The 16,143-nt window shown below is 37.5% G+C and overlaps 1 protein-coding gene across 2 annotated transcripts in view; it reads right to left on the bottom strand.

Annotated features, from left to right (window-relative positions):
- Positions 1 to 16,143, bottom strand: part of IFT140 (intraflagellar transport 140) — a 50,853-nt gene that overhangs the window by 19,114 nt on the left and 15,596 nt on the right. For both annotated transcript variants that reach the window (XM_078611393.1, XM_078611394.1), the window contains exons 13-18: positions 15,095 to 15,222; positions 10,968 to 11,085; positions 9,893 to 10,029; positions 8,364 to 8,511; positions 7,455 to 7,586; positions 3,036 to 3,244 (exon numbers count right to left, since the gene is read on the bottom strand). In XM_078611393.1, coding sequence (XP_078467519.1) covers positions 3,036 to 3,244; positions 7,455 to 7,586; positions 8,364 to 8,511; positions 9,893 to 10,029; positions 10,968 to 11,085; positions 15,095 to 15,222 — 872 coding nt within the window. The remainder of the gene's footprint in view (positions 1 to 3,035; positions 3,245 to 7,454; positions 7,587 to 8,363; positions 8,512 to 9,892; positions 10,030 to 10,967; positions 11,086 to 15,094; positions 15,223 to 16,143) is intronic.

Here is a 16,143-nt window from a genome sequence, read left to right as displayed (position 1 = left end):
TTACTTAAAAATATATATTTTCAAAACAATGTCTAGAGCACATTCTGTCCTACTGACATTAAGCAAGTGGGGAAAAAAAAGAGGTGACCAGTGAATAAAAAAACAAAAACATTGTGTTGGGCACTAAGAGCTCCTCTGAGATCCTGAATTCAATCAATGAATGGAATAAGTGTAACATTTTAATTGTACTCTTCAGGCGAAAACTATCTAAATGTTCACCGCGTTATTTTGACTTATGGCAAATAAAAAATAGGTATATAAACAATTGTTCATTTTTACATGCAGCAAAAAGGTAAACTTCTGGCAAATACTATGAGACATCTCCTTTACCAGTGGCAAAATATAGTAATAGGTTTTTACCCTTTCAACTGGTACAAAATATGATACCTTTATACAAGGGATTATGTTTGCAATAACCACAACACAAGCAGTCAAAAATGATTTTTGTTTGCATTTTGACTGCTTGTGTTGTGGTTATTGCAAACATGATCCCTTGTATAAAGATATCAGTTGTTGTACCAGTTGAAAGGGTAAAAACCTATTACTATATTCTGGCAAATAATGAGCAAAACAAGTGGCATAAGGTGAATTAACTGAGCCACCCAAAGTTATGTACTATGTTTGAACAACGCTATTCCTGGGAAATACTGTTCATGAGATTTCCAATAACTAAATGTGCTTCACTTGGTACTGTACTAGACACCAATAACATGTCATAAGTAAAATTAAGTTTAAACATGTAGAACTATAAAAATACCCCGACGAAACAAAATTATGAACCAAAGATACAACTCGAAAAGCAAAACTCTATTCCTGTGGATACGTGGCTATGGTGTGGAATCGTCTGATGTCCGACACAAATGTTATACTTTGTTCATGAGAAAGACCTGAAAGTGATTAATTACGCCAATAAAGCACACACTAGTGATGGCACTGATTTGACAATGTGTTAAAATGTACGGGGGCAATGTCACACTGACACCATTAACGTTGCTTAACCTTAACTTTGAAGTCCTTTTCCTCATTAATTAAACTTCAAATTTGTATCAGAAAGCAAGGGACGCATGCATAGCCTTTGTACATGTCTATAGATAAGAGATGTTAGTTTTTTAGGTGACAGCTTTTAATAAAATGAAAACGCTAATATTTTAACATTGAGAAATGAAAATGTTGACATATCACACTTCATCAAAAATATATACTTTCTATGAGAAATGAACGATTGGAAAAACAAGGTACAGTTATTATCAAAAGGTTGTGTGATTAAAAAAGATATATTAAAAGAGTCAATGCACAATGTTGGTATTTACAAGCCTTTATTACTAGCTTACTAAAACTCTCCAAAAACTGCTATTTTTTAAATTTAATAAAAACAGTAAAACATTTATTTCTGAAACTATGTGGATATATTATCCACAAATATCATAAGATCCTTCACTGGCAGCTGCTGTTATCTGAAAATTGGAAAACGACGGACTTAACCTTCAGACATCATATTCACAACTGGCACATTTATTGCGTCTATAATGTCATTGACAAGACAAAGCAGCCCAAGGATCTCAGACAAGATAAATTGCCCCAGACATTTTCTCATCTACAGTGATCTGGTTCATCTTATCTGTGGCAATCCATTGGCGAGATGAAATATGAACTATATATAAAAAAAACTTCCCAATAATTAATTAAAAGAGCAATTTTTTCAAATTTTTTTATGATGGTGAATTGGTCATTAAATATATCCCATAAACGATCACTTTTTAAAGATTACTTATGTTAGGGTTTTATATTCCAACATAAAATGTAAAACCTGCAGATTAACTGCATTAAGAGCTATAAAGCAACCCTTGAAATTATTGTTAAAGCCAAGATTTCTAAAAAAGTATTTTGCATAAGCACTTTCCCATAATATTGTGTGCAGTGAAATATTGTGTGCAGTGCATCACGAGTCACGCGCAGTGCACACAATATGCGATAATTTGCATCGAAGCCAATCACAGAACACATTCCTGCGGAGGGAGCTGGTAGGAACGTTGGGTTGCTCGGTCAATGGCCAGGGTCAACGGCGGCGTGGTGTATTCCGCAAATATGCCCGACTGTGAGGGCGGGCACAAGCCGGCGTGAGTAGGTTAAACTTTGAGTTTTATAAGGGCACCACGGGGTGACCAGCCCCTCCTCACCCAGCCCCACCCCCCACCCAGCCCCTCCACACCCTCCCCACCCAGCCCCTCCCCACCCAGCCGCACCCTCCCCACCCAGCCCCTCCCCACCCAGCCCCTCCCTCCCCACCCAGCCCCTCCCTGCACGACGGACACAATACTCCTCTGTGGGCTGGTGTAACCAGGAGGTTCCTACCAGTATAAGGTGTCTAGATCAAGAACTCATCTTGGCCAATGCTACCACATCACACCACCACTTCTTTCCATCTGCCAGATCCCACAACTGATTTACAGTTAACACCCAACCCCCAAGGTGTGCTCATATAGACCACCATCTGGCTTAAGCACGATCGATTTACAGTGTAACAAAAATACAATTTGAATCTGTTATTCGTTTTTCTATAATGAATAGAGTAACCGTTTTACTAGTTGTATGTTGTCATACAATACCGTATTGTAGATGAGGGATTTTTTTAATTAACAAGATGATCAAATGTTCTCACTTTGCCTTCCCTCTTTTCATAGCAGAAACGAGACTTTCACTAAAATACTCTGCAACATTGTTATTCTATGTTTCATTGAAGCATATGAAACTGATGAGTTAAAGCACATCATGTGGAAATGGTGTATGAAATTACGTTGGATGAGTTCTGCAAAAGAGAATAAAAAGTGAATTGGAGAATGCCTTGAAAACTTACAAATGGTAGGAAGTCTCATGTTGCAATCTTATTGGAAAAAAAACATCCACTCTCCTAATGTACCCTTTTCAGAGAGCAGTAACATAATCTCTATTGCGTAAGGGTCATGAACACAGCCTTGCGTAAATGCCCGCAAGTGTAGAGTGCTGACATAGTTAATTCATTATATATTGCGTGATACCTTTTGATAAGTTTGATGGATTTGAAGGCCTCGTCCATGTTCCCTGTGGTGAGGTAGTAGCTGAAGTTGAGCATGGCTTCACGCGTTTGTTTATCGCATTCTTCCAGCCCCACAAAGTCACGCATCGGCCTGCAGGCAACCATTCTGGGCAGATTAGAAGGTGCTTGGCTGCCTTCTGCCTCCTCAACATCATCTTCAGATTTACCAGCCTAGAAGTAAAGCAAACATTTTGTAACCATTCACGGCAATAACCAATGCAACAGGGATATTGCACCAATTTTCTCAATTTCTCATTTGCTATTTTTACGTTTGCAGGCATGGAACAACGCAACAACCCTGACTGATTCGATACATTGTAATGATTCGGGGCTCTGATTTTATTCAATGATTTTTTTTTAAACATTGTTTTTATGATCTCACTTGTATGTTTGTTCATCTGTGTGGACGTTAATAATACAACAAAATAGCCACTCGCACCATGTTGGGTTTGGAGAATTACTCACTATTACTAAACATCATGTTCCAAATGTCCTGTACAAATTCCCTGCCGGATACTCATGCTATAATACAGACTATGTCGGCCATAGCTCCTCTAAGGCAACACTTTGCATGACAATGAGTCTGTGCGTGACACAGGTGTGCACAATATCATAAAAAAACAAGTTTAAACAAATCAGAAACAAAACACTACCAGTACTTACAAGAGGCTTGAAGAGAAAACCTCTCCGAAAGAGTAACTGAACATACAAATGAAAAAGGACAGAAAAGGTTAAATAAAATAATGACACTCTAGAGGCATGGAAATGGTTAAAGGAAATAAGTAAGGGAAAATGATTATTGACTGAAAGGGTAAGAGGAGAAATTAAACAGTGGATAGCGATGTTGAACTTCTTTCGCACCGTACGTAACCACTCGTGCTAATTGGAGGTGCGGGGGAAACACAACAAACCCAACAAAAATATAGCAGTTCTAAAGAAATTAGTTTTCAATCTAGATTTTAAAGTGCATAGCTCCAGTGGCATCCTAATATCGGAAGGAAGAGCATTCTAGATGGCCACAGAAGCACATCTGAAAGCACGCGATACAGTGACCGTCTTTGATGGTTAGCCAAACGTCGCTGCGAGGATGACCAGAGTTTGCGTGATGGTTTATGCTCCTTGATACGAATATACAGGCACAGTGAGTAAATGCCAGTGTGGTCTCAACAGTTAAAATGCAATCAAATCACCTATTTGCGAAATATGTTATGAGAAAATATACTACAGCATGTTATTGCTCAGTGCTGATGGCGCTCAATTGTTTATTTCCCCAGAGAGCTCTTGTCATGTAAGCTAAGGTGGTCGTTTGATGTTATTAAGTCACGTTCATGGAAGGGGTAAGAAGAGGGAGGAAGAATTGCTATGTGACTAATGATGCATGTGGGCCATCGGTCAGTGACATTTGCACTTGTGTCACAAGGCCTGGCCGCAAGACCCTTGAACCACCACATCAAAACTTAATGTTACATTCATTTTACATGGCACTGTGTCAAAAAATTAATAAATATAAATGTAGCGTTGGTACATTTTCATAATAAATTTAATCCTGCAGGGTCAAAGTGTTATAAAGATATTGTAAGAAAGAGCGAGAGCAAAATATTACATATATAAAAGGTAAAAGCATACAGCTAACGCTACAGATGTTGGCATGTCCCCTTCTTTTCTGAGTTATAAATCTGCATATGCAAACTTACCTTTGCAGAGGCAAAGAGAGAGTGAGGCAAAGAGTTAATGTTAGTTTATGAACGCCTCCATAATTAATCAAAACACTCGTATAGAATTCACATCTTTCAATGTGTCCACAAAGCCAATCTATATTAAAGCTGATTGTAAGTATAATAATGTACAGCTCTTTGTCAATCCACTGCTGGATATAGGCCTCCCCCATACTGTGTTGTAAGGCATGGGGATAGAATAACCAAACTTCACCATACTGAATCTAGATTTGAAGAGTATTCACCATACTGGTCAGAGCAGGATGATGAAGGGAAGAAGGACTGGCTCAGTTATCACTCACCACTCACGTTAGCCATGGCCATGTCCAACTGGACATCTGTGAAAAAGAGCTTCATAGCTCATCAGATTCCTGATGAGCAGTCTAAATAAATATTCTGATTCTGGCCAGGAGTCAAACTTAGATTGCTGGGCTCACAGCATAGTGCAATTAACAACTGAGTAAGTAACTCACATTAATTATGACACTGTTCGCAATACACTATAGCCATGCAAGTATGTACTTGGATTTTTTAAAAGTTACTGAGTCTAAAAAAACCTTGTAACTTTTCCCCGTTTCTGTTTGAAATAAAACAAAAATTACAAAAAAACCTGATTCACAAGACTACCGAAAAGGTCACACTGAAATTTTAAAGCAATTCTATTCGAAAGGTTTTGTGCGATCATGTTGCCCACTAACATTTTTTTCAGAAATGACTGCTAGAATAATGAATTATTAATTACTTGATATTCATTAACCGTGAGAGGGTACATAAGCTCAAGATTGCTATAAACTTTTTTTATTTGATATTTTACAGTAATTGGTTTAACATTTTATAATGGAGTTTACATTTCATCCTTGATCACAAAGAACCGGACAGAGTGAGGGGGTCATTTTAGAGGTCAATGGGTGAAGTAGTGGACGCCTGCAATTTAGAACTTTGGAGGCAATGGTTTGTGATTACTGATATTTGCGCTACTCTCAAAAGCCACAGGGCTACAAGGTCGGCTAGATTTGGCTGTACAACATATGATTTCTTGAAATCAATTGCGTGGAGTGTTATCCTCTCGCATGTGAGAGGGCTTTTCCAGGTAACCGCCCACAAGCAGTACACTAAATCATGGAATTGGTCAAATAGCTTAATCTGCCTTCTCCCTCCAACTTCATGCAGTTCCTTTAATGTCCAACCAACCTCTCTCCATGTACAAATTCTCCTTCTCGCTAACCAGCCACATAACATATTTCATATCTCTGTTTCTGCACATTGTCTATTAAATCCTTGTTTCACAGGACAAAAAAAACCTTTCTTGAGCATTAGAATACCACCCTGTCTCACATGCTGAATCACCTTGCCTCTCCGAGGATTTATCATTATTCTCAAACCTCATCGGTTCCCTGGAATATAAATTGCTCACTGTAAACAAAAAAAATGTATATCGCAGACTGAAGAGACAATGGAAGAAAATCGGTTTGTAAATTCATCAGATATTGACTGAGAGCTCCTGCCGGGTCCGAATCAGACCTCTACTATGTTATGCAACCAAACAGTTCATAAATCCAAATTGTATCGCATTATATAGAGTCCGAACACCCACGTGCCTATAGGTATATTAACTGCGACACTTCAGACATAACTAGGCAGGACAAGATCTTGACTCACAGCATTACTGTGGTTGTGATTTCAGTCATAACAAACTTTACAATGCATCAATGCTAATCTGTGAATCTTCTTGGTTCTTTCGGTAAAGTCACGTAGAAGGGAAGTAATAAAATAATACAAATAAAACATAATAAAATAATTCTCACGACGTTTCGGCCACAACGCAAGCAGCCGTCTTCAGGTGGAGAACAGGTCTGTCAAGTAGACAGAGTCTGAATTATTTTATTATGTTTTATTTTTATTATTTTATTACTTCCCTTCTACGTGACTTTACCGAAAGAACCAAGAAGATGAATCCCTGCAGTCACGAAAGATTTAAATCGAAATTTAATCTGTGAATCTCCACAGATCTCTTGACTCCTACAGTTTTCTGGATTTATGGATGACAGATAGACATTGATTGTACTTTGGATCATAAAATGTAGGTTTTTGTAATGGAGTATCATATCGGTAATTTTGCTTATTATTTGTGTGTGTCTTAACCTGTTAAACCTTATTGTTTTTGTAAAACAATTATAGAAACCAAATAAATAAGTGGACAATGTGTCCTCCATATAGCTGTTCATCCACATAAAAAAGTAGTTTCCCCTTCAATCCCACAGCCTTCTGGTAGTTAATATTTTCAGCAGCATTAATTCAGTACTATCTGGACGTGTTCGACATTGAAGGTTTTGTATGCTGAATCAGGCTTGCTTAAAATATGCTTATTTTTTCTACGTAGAAAATCATATAATATTAAGGAGACATTAGCCACAATTAAGCTAATGAATATTTTGAGCAATATAGAAACCTGCTCATGTTGACCTTTACAAAATGAAATAATGTAAACCTAACATTGAAACAATAAAAGGACTGCATTAGCAGAGGTTTGTGTACCTTTGCTCTTGCACAAATAAAATATCTCACCACATTCCCGATTAACAATGCCTTTAAGCAAAATATTCACTTATATAAAGTATGATTTAGCGTTTATACATTCCAAAAATGTTTGTGAATACGAATCTCACCTTACGAGTGAAGTAGTAGTAAGGCACCTGCATACCTAGTAGAGCTTCGTGAGCTTCAGCACGTGCAAAGCTGTCTTGCAGGAGAATGCCGTGCTCCTGACTACAAAACAGAGTCACTACCACTACCTCTGGCTGCTCACATTCACAAGCACAAATGAAAACACACACACACATGACCAGCGAGAAGGGCTGGTGAACTTGGTAATTTCAAAACCATTAATGATACAAACATCCAAAATAATTTTAATATATTACAACCAGTCATAATGAAGGTACTACTAAATCATACTACTATTGATTCATTCGCAAGGTGTTTGTCATTCTGCTAAAAACTCAACGAAAAAGGTACAGGGATATATGCTAAACACCATAAATCATTGAAAACTGTAAGCTTTATTTGAGGTGGTGTGATCTGACCTTGGGAGTGGACAACGTTTTCTAATGGTGGTTGGTTGTGAACTCTCGCTAGAAACTCCTCTTGACTGATGGTTTCATTACAAATATTCATCACACCACTACTGATTTACTTAAAGCTTTTGTTTTCATTACCGTACAACCTCTTGTGTATTGAAACACGTTTGCTTGTAATTCCATTTTCAAACTCGAAAACCAAAAATATGACATGAGCTCCCTATTTACACAAAAGCCTTCCTGTGTATATGACTGCAGTGGCTAAAACAGTGCCAAAGTCACCACTAATGCTAGTTGAATATAATGGTAAGCAATCAACATTATACTTTCTTTGGAGAATGGATATTACTTAAAATTATGGGTTCAAAAACCATCTCCAGATGTATCTGCAGAACTAGCCATACATCTACATTCTATAACACATCTGAAAGAGAAAATAGTAATAATCGTGACCATTGTTTCAATTCGTATACAGCACTAAAAAGCTTTACTACTCACCAATGGTTCCAGATTGGCATCTTTATTATTTGGGCCAGAAGCTGCAGCAGGCAATGCAGCCTCACACACAAATAACCTTGGTTCCATCTGATCCCAGTACTGGTTGACTGGGTAGCGCCCAAGTATGTACTTCTCTTCACAACGCTTTCTGCACCGGGACACACAGAAGTACTTACTCGGCAATGTGTGCAGAAATTTGACCAAACTAATTTGTGGTTTCACGCTTCAACACACCGGTGGGCTAAAGCAGTGAACTATTTGTCTTTTGTCAACGTGACACTTTTTTACTGATTGGCCGTGTCGGGTGGTGGAGGGTTACGACACATTTATAAATAACGCGATCTAAACCCAAAAACGTTGATTATGAATAATATTGGTCGCGAAAGCCTACGTGTTAAACTAATTTGAAAAATGTAACACATTCCTGTTGGTAGAAATGAATGACTTATGGGTGAAGTAATTAGTCTGAATATTAATAGCTAGTGTTTAACGGGGTAATCCTAGCATTGTACATACTGAGGTTACATACTGAGGTTTTAAAGCGAATTTTCCAAAACAAATCTGAATTTGAGAATGGGCCTTCTATACCTTTATTGCAGGTATCAGCTTGAAATAATGTGGAGGGAGTACTTTTAAGCGGTAATGTGAATAGTACAAGAGGTTAAGAGGTCATTGAACATATCCTGTTAACAGAGTGGTATCTGATGGAAAAAATAAACAACTTTCATAGAGAAAAGAGCTCACCTTTATTGTTAAGACAGGTAACTCACTGATGCAGGGTCAGAAAGCTGTATTTTAACAAACTTAAAAAAATAATCTCATGGCGTTTTGAGTATTGGGGCATTTTAATGCTAGGAATTGCACAAAGGGTTAGAGCAAGCACTTTCTTATCTTATCTTAAGACAAAGCAATAAAGCATTGAAGATGTAATTAGGACAGGAGATTTAAAAGCGTGGCGAACATGTGCTTTGGAGTGGTCGAGAGGTCAGAAGCCATAACTAGATGATAGTAAGGTTAAGACCGATAACTAGATGACCCTTAGAGGTAGGATGTTGAGAACACAACTGCAGCATCGAAGAGAAAGAAGCTAATGGCATGGTGTGGTGACTTCATTGGCTGTGAAGACATCTGGACTTTGGGCGACTAGGCAACGACACGTGTCTTCTGCAACATTACCATGAAACATACTTTCATGAGAAGATGAAAGTTATGAAAGTTGAGTCTGGTAAATGTCTCGGCCGGTCTGCACTTGCTAGACGGAGCACCAAAGCAAAAAAACCCATAAAATATGAAGATAGTTATGATGAAGAACCAATGCTCACCTAAAGAGTTGTCATGATATAATGGGCAGCATGTGAAAACTTAGTTTGTAATTGTCAATCTTTTTTTTAACAAATAGTCTTTGTGACGTGGTAAGATTAGATCCTTGATGCCATATTGTTGTGCAGTACAAATGTAATAGTAAATAATAGAGTACTGTATTGTAATGTATCTATATGATATTTAATCACAAAGGTGCCATAGGTTACCTGTTAAGGCTCCCTTCTTCATCCTGAAGTATTTCATCATTCTCCGTGTCAGACCGACCATTACTCAAGTCATAGTGGTGCAAAGTGTCCATCTCCACGTCGTAAAAGTAAATCCGTGGATCCAACGAGCCATCAGCCTGGTGGAGGCATTTTAAATGTCAGCAATTATAATCTATAAATGTAGTATATTCCTTATTCTTTGGTTCTTTCGGTAAAGTCATGTAGGTGAAAATAAAAAAAAATAACTAAATTAAATCACGACGTTTCGGAGGCAACACAAGCTTTCGTCATCAGGTGGGACAACCACAGCAACAAATACCAGAATTACTGTAGTGGGAAGCTTGTGTTGCCTCCGAAACGTCGTGATTTAATTTAGTTATTTTTATCTTCACCTACGTGACTTTACCAAAAGAACCAAAGAGTATGGATCCTTGCAGTCACGAAAACTTCAAATCTAGAATTAGTATATTCCTATCAAGTTCAAAGGCAGTTGCACGAATAGAGCTTTCAAACTGGCATTTAAAAAGAAAAAATAATACACTGGAGTTTAAAATAAATACAATGTTAAGCCTGCATTGTTTTGTGATTAAATTCAGTCATTTTAAACGCTTATATAATACAGAATTGTATGTGTACAGCATGTATGACATGATTTAATACCGTTATACTCCACAGTCAGTGCTACCACGATTAATTGAAAACATGGCACACATCTCTGTTAACAATCCTGAACTCGAGGTGGACGTTTCACATTCTTCTGGAATGAATCAGCGTACCCTATTAATAGCACTGAAAATGTCTCAATGCACACAAAAGTACTGGGCTGTACTCTTCCGCATTAGTCACCATGAGGCAGCATGGTGACAAAGGAAAGATGGGTTGTCTCAAATCCCACTTTGGATTAACTCAAGGAGCCATCAGCTTACCGATTGCGAGTTGTGTCCTCTGCCAGTCAACTGGCCATATTAGAAATTGTACGACAATCATTATATTTTTTTTGCAGGACTACTGATATAAGTACGGAGTGGTTAAATGCTCTCATATGTAATTTTTCTGTGCAATGAACTGGGCTTACCTTGTTGACCATGATGCTGACATGACTCCCTGTGTAATTAACCTTCACTGATGTGACGGTTGTGAGACCAGGAATCACATCTGCCAGGTTTTTAGCTCCACACTGCTGCTTAGCCTCCCTTTAAAAGAACCACACAGAAATGAAATAGTTTAATTGCAAAAGCATTAAACAGACTCAATGAAATTACAAAGGCGAGCATTGTAATTGTCGCCATCGCAACAGGAGTTCCTACTGTCATAACAATATTCGTGAATTGAAGCGATGTATGTACATTTTCAATAACGTATCTTTGTTTAGTGATACTGCATTGCAAATGGTGTATAAGCCCAAACAACATAACATAGTATTCGTTAATAACACTGCTCTGAAAGGAAAAAAATACATCATAACATTTTTCTGGTGTTTAGAAGGACCACTGCATGAAATATATCATATTTACAGATTTTCCTTTTAGGCCAGTGTTATTGCCAAATATGTTGAGCTTTTCAATAATATAAAACGTTATTTATGAAATACAGATTTTTTTTGGTTTTACCAATTTGCATACAAGTTGAAAGAGAAGAATTTCTTACGTCGTTTTTCCTTTCATTAGCACTGGATTAAATTTCTGACAGTTTTTATGAATATTTAATTTCTCCCTTTGCATTATAAAGATCAACCAGGTTTTTATTCGTGGCTGATAAAATTCAACTTTAATGACCTCCACAAGTAGGTGCTTTCATTATCAAGTGGTTATAAGGTTTTTGAGTGGTAAAGGTCACTATTCACCAGGGGACAATTAAGCAGTTACTGCTGAGCATGGGATTGAAGGTCGATCGTGCAACGTGGCCAGCAAATAATAGTATGAATGATTGGAGAGCTGCTATGAACTATCTTGTCTCTTAAATTGAGTATGGTTATAGGGACATCAGAAAAGAGACAATGGGAGTGAATTCCCAAGTCGAGCAGGTTATATTTGGCATTTAACCAACTCCTGGGTTAAAGTGATGAGAAGGCACTCCTTGATGTCTTTTTCATTATTTTCTGGCAGTCACCATAATTAGAGGCCATCCATATTTTCTGCATTTACTTTCTTTGACTGTCCTAGAGTAATAACCCTCACACGGATGAAAGCTGATGAGTGTGAGAATTAAGCCTATTTTACTTCAATGTTTTGGAAATAAATTATAAGAAATAAACCAAAGGGCCACAACAATTTTATATTAAATGTGTACTCTCACATTATTTGCCTCACACATCACAATGTCATTCAATATTCTTGGCGGCTAAACATAAACCGCAGTCATGAATAAGCCGCAGTGCGATTATGGCGACGGAACCAAAACTATGGACCAGAAAGTTGTCTTCATTTGGAGGAATAGTAAACCCACACAAATTCTCTCCCAAAGCCCTCTCAAGCTATCAGACGTCGACATTGGCGTTTAGCTCCTGAACTTATTGCCATGGAATAGTCATGTATAAATAATGTTTTCATACTCAAAGCTGCTGGACATCTGTGAGCCAGTTCGCTAGAGGGCATCTGCCTTGTCGTTTCTACAGGGAATTATTGAGGTGCACCCTCAGCTGTAATGTGGAAGTTAGAGACGAAGAAAATGTCACCCACTAAATCGTCTAAATATGATCCAACCTCAAGATGCTTTACACAGTAATTGTCGTGTAAAGGTAAATTACAAAAATACTACATTTGGGCTTTTGTCTGCAAAATGAAAATGTAATTCAAGTGTATTGCTAAAATAATTGTGTGCTATGGAAATCATTAGTCGCTATTTCATTGCACCAATAGCTAGTCGACAATCTCTGTAACGTAAAATAATTGTATTGGTAGCCTCTGCTTGTATCAATAACAAAATGCCTTATGGGTGCAACATATGTGAATAAAAGCTTCGGCTCAGCCATTGGTATAGTATGTAAAAATCTACTTAACAGAATTTTGAATTCATAATACACACACACAGGTATTTAAAGATAGGTTTATAGAAGGATGAGAGTCAGTTAAAAAGCAATGCTCACTTGAATTCTGGCTATTGATGTTATACAATCATGAAAGGAGGAGTTGAAAAGGTTATACATAATTAACGTAAGCTACACCACATGTCTTGTAAACACGGCTATTCTCTTTTATTAAGGAATGCATATTTTAGGTGCACCATGTCTGACGCACACTGCACACGCCAATGATCATTTGTCAAAATTGATCATTGGTGGAAAAAACTGTAAGTTGCATTCATCATTGTGAATGAAACACGTGGGAGAGGTGTTAGTGACAACTCCACAGGGGGTCATTAAGCACAAGCCCCATACACATAGCACAACATAATCATTAGCATCCTTGTGGAGGAAATACTGACAAAATAGATAATCCGACGATACGTCTTCCTTTATACATCTTTCTCTCCACGTCAAATAAAAGTATTTTTTTACGCAACCATCAGCAACACGGCCTTTCTGGGTGTGCATCATTTCAGCAGCATAGATTTAATACAAGCGAACTTGGGACCTGTCTGACACACAGTGTCTCATCAAGAGTCAGGTTTGCTTGAATCAACGCTGGTGAACTGCCAGATGTTATAGGCAAGGTCACTTTCTTTAAGATGTGACAGTCCTAGTTCGAAGCAAAATATTGGTTGCTTATTTTGAATCAATGCTGCTGAAACGATATACTCCCAGAAATCTGTGAAACTGATGTTTTATATAACATTACAGTAATACCTTGGATTGTGAGCAGAATTCGTTCCGGAAACGTGTTTGTAATCCAAAGCACTCGTATATCAGTTGTGATCACGTGACGCTCGGCAGACAAAGCGTATACACGTACTACTCGTATTGCAAGACCTCGCTCGTTTATCAAATTAATATTTATTTAAAAAATTTGCTCGTCTTGCAAAACACTCGCAGACCAAGTTACTCGCAATCCAAGGTTTTACTGTACTTATATTTTCTTGGTGGAAAGACTGGTATAAGAAGGAAGCGTATTGTCTGCTCTTATCCATTTTGTTCCTCATCTATGTGATTATCTTGTGTTGCGACTGATACAATCATGTACTAAGTGTAAACGTTACTGAATGGGGACCTTCATAGTATATGTGATATTACTAAAGAGGTGGTAATTAGTCATATGTTAGTCACGCATTCAGAAATTTTCCCAAAAAAATGCACAGCTCAAGTGAAGACAAATAATGCAGGAGATTGCACTGCTTAAATCCTTCTGTGTGAAAAATTTTATTTTTTGACTTACGTAACTCATTAGTCAGAATTAAAATTACCATGAAGTGAATGATGAAATAAACTGTCATCTATATCTAAATTGGTTGTTCAGATTAGACCCAGTGCAAGGCTATGCTTATTGTTGCTGAGATTTCCATGGGGGTGTTCATGATTCATTGTGTTTCCGCAGCTCAACTGGATCAGTCAATATAGAGTGCTGCAAAACGATCTTTCAGAAAATGCTTTAACCAGCCAACTTACATTCGTAATGTGCCCATAATGTAACAAACGTATAGGAGCACATAATAACACTGGAGGAGCAGGAGGTAACGGGAGAGACAGAGCAAGGGAAGGAGATAAAGGAAACAATTATGGAGTATGAAGAACACGGTTGAATAGCAATGTTTTGGAGGGAGACTGGGAGTCAGAGAGGGTACCAGATGGAGTTGTCTTTGGAGGGAGTTCCAGAGGATGGGGGCGTATTGGCTAAAAGAGTAGCGTATATCCGTGACTTTTGTGTTATTTTGCAGTACAATCCAAGTTCTTGTGGGAATGTTGTACCTAGTTTACTGTATGAATTTGGATCGTATTTTCTTGCTCAGAAATCCTGCATTGCAGATATAAGTCTGACAATTATCTAATGTTTTTTGTTCTGAAGAAACACTGGCACACTCGGGTTTGTGACCTAAAACTCACGTCAGTCAAGGGCAATTGTGTGTGCCATTCATAAGTTACCACAGCACAGGCAATCAGCGATTGCTGTAAATGTAGACAACATCGTGTGGAGTTCTTAAATTGTAGGTTTGTTAGACAAATCATTTGTAATACAGCAGCCTGCATTACTTTTTATACTGACCCTAATGTTCAAAATAAAATAGAGAGGTCAGTTAAGAAACCTTTAAAATGTGTGGTGAGCACAGTACCTTCGAGAAAGGTCGTACACTTTAATGTGTGCAGTGTCTGTTCCAACTGCCAGGAAGCTGCCACATATGTCTAAAAATACAGGGTTTCCCTCCACTTCGCTAAACTGCAGCAGTTGCTTGACCGTACCCTGGAAGAACAAAAATCATAAAGTCAACCAATGTGAACATATTAAATTTTGGCATCTGAAACATTCATATTGATGGATATTTTGGAAAGCCTACTGTGGTAACAATATTTTCATCATAATGATAATCATTTATGTTAAGCGCATCTGACATCCTCACAACTTCTAGAATTTATATATTTTTCATTAATTGGAGGTAAGAATATAATGAGAACAATGTGTACAATAACTGGCAAAAATTAGGACTAGTTCATGCATCTACACTAGGGTGCCACTGAAAATGCACCCTCTCAATGTATTACTTTTGGTGTAAAAGTCAAATTCAGAAAATGTATTTTCATCTGTTAATATTTACAGGTTGCTCAAGATCCCCTCCTCTCTGCATTCATGCCTAGATTATATGTATTGACTAGAATTCATGATACAAGCCCTTTGTGTAACCAGTCAATTTTGAGTAATTGTCTTTAAGCTAACGCATAAAACAGGGAGGCATATCCAAGAAAATAACAAGCTTTAATTCTGAGTGGCATCCTAAACCACACCCATGATACTAGTCGAGCTTTCATCTTTATATTCTTCAGGGACAATAGGAATTAGTGGGAAGGATATAAACAATTATTCCACAATATACACAGCCTTTCATTCAGCTGGGATATATTATACTTTATAGAGATCTGTATGAAATTTGTAAAAATTCTGTTATGTTTTATGGTTACATATTTATCCGCAATAGCGATTTGAGATCCTTGATGAATGTGCTTTACAAATATAAAACATAATATTTATGAGTTGTTGTCTTCTGATTTATTTTCTCATTATTTTATTAATAAAATAACAGTTATACTAATATAAGTTCGGTTTGACATTTTCATCGTGAATTTAGATATTTTTTCCCCTACTTTCAGAAAACTGTCTATTACTATC

This window comes from Lampetra planeri, chromosome 36 (assembly GCF_965212315.1).
Source record: "Lampetra planeri chromosome 36, kcLamPlan1.2.h2, whole genome shotgun sequence".
NCBI classification, from domain to species: Eukaryota; Metazoa; Chordata; class Hyperoartia; order Petromyzontiformes; family Petromyzontidae; genus Lampetra; species Lampetra planeri.
This window is presented reverse-complemented; position numbering and strand designations above follow the sequence as displayed.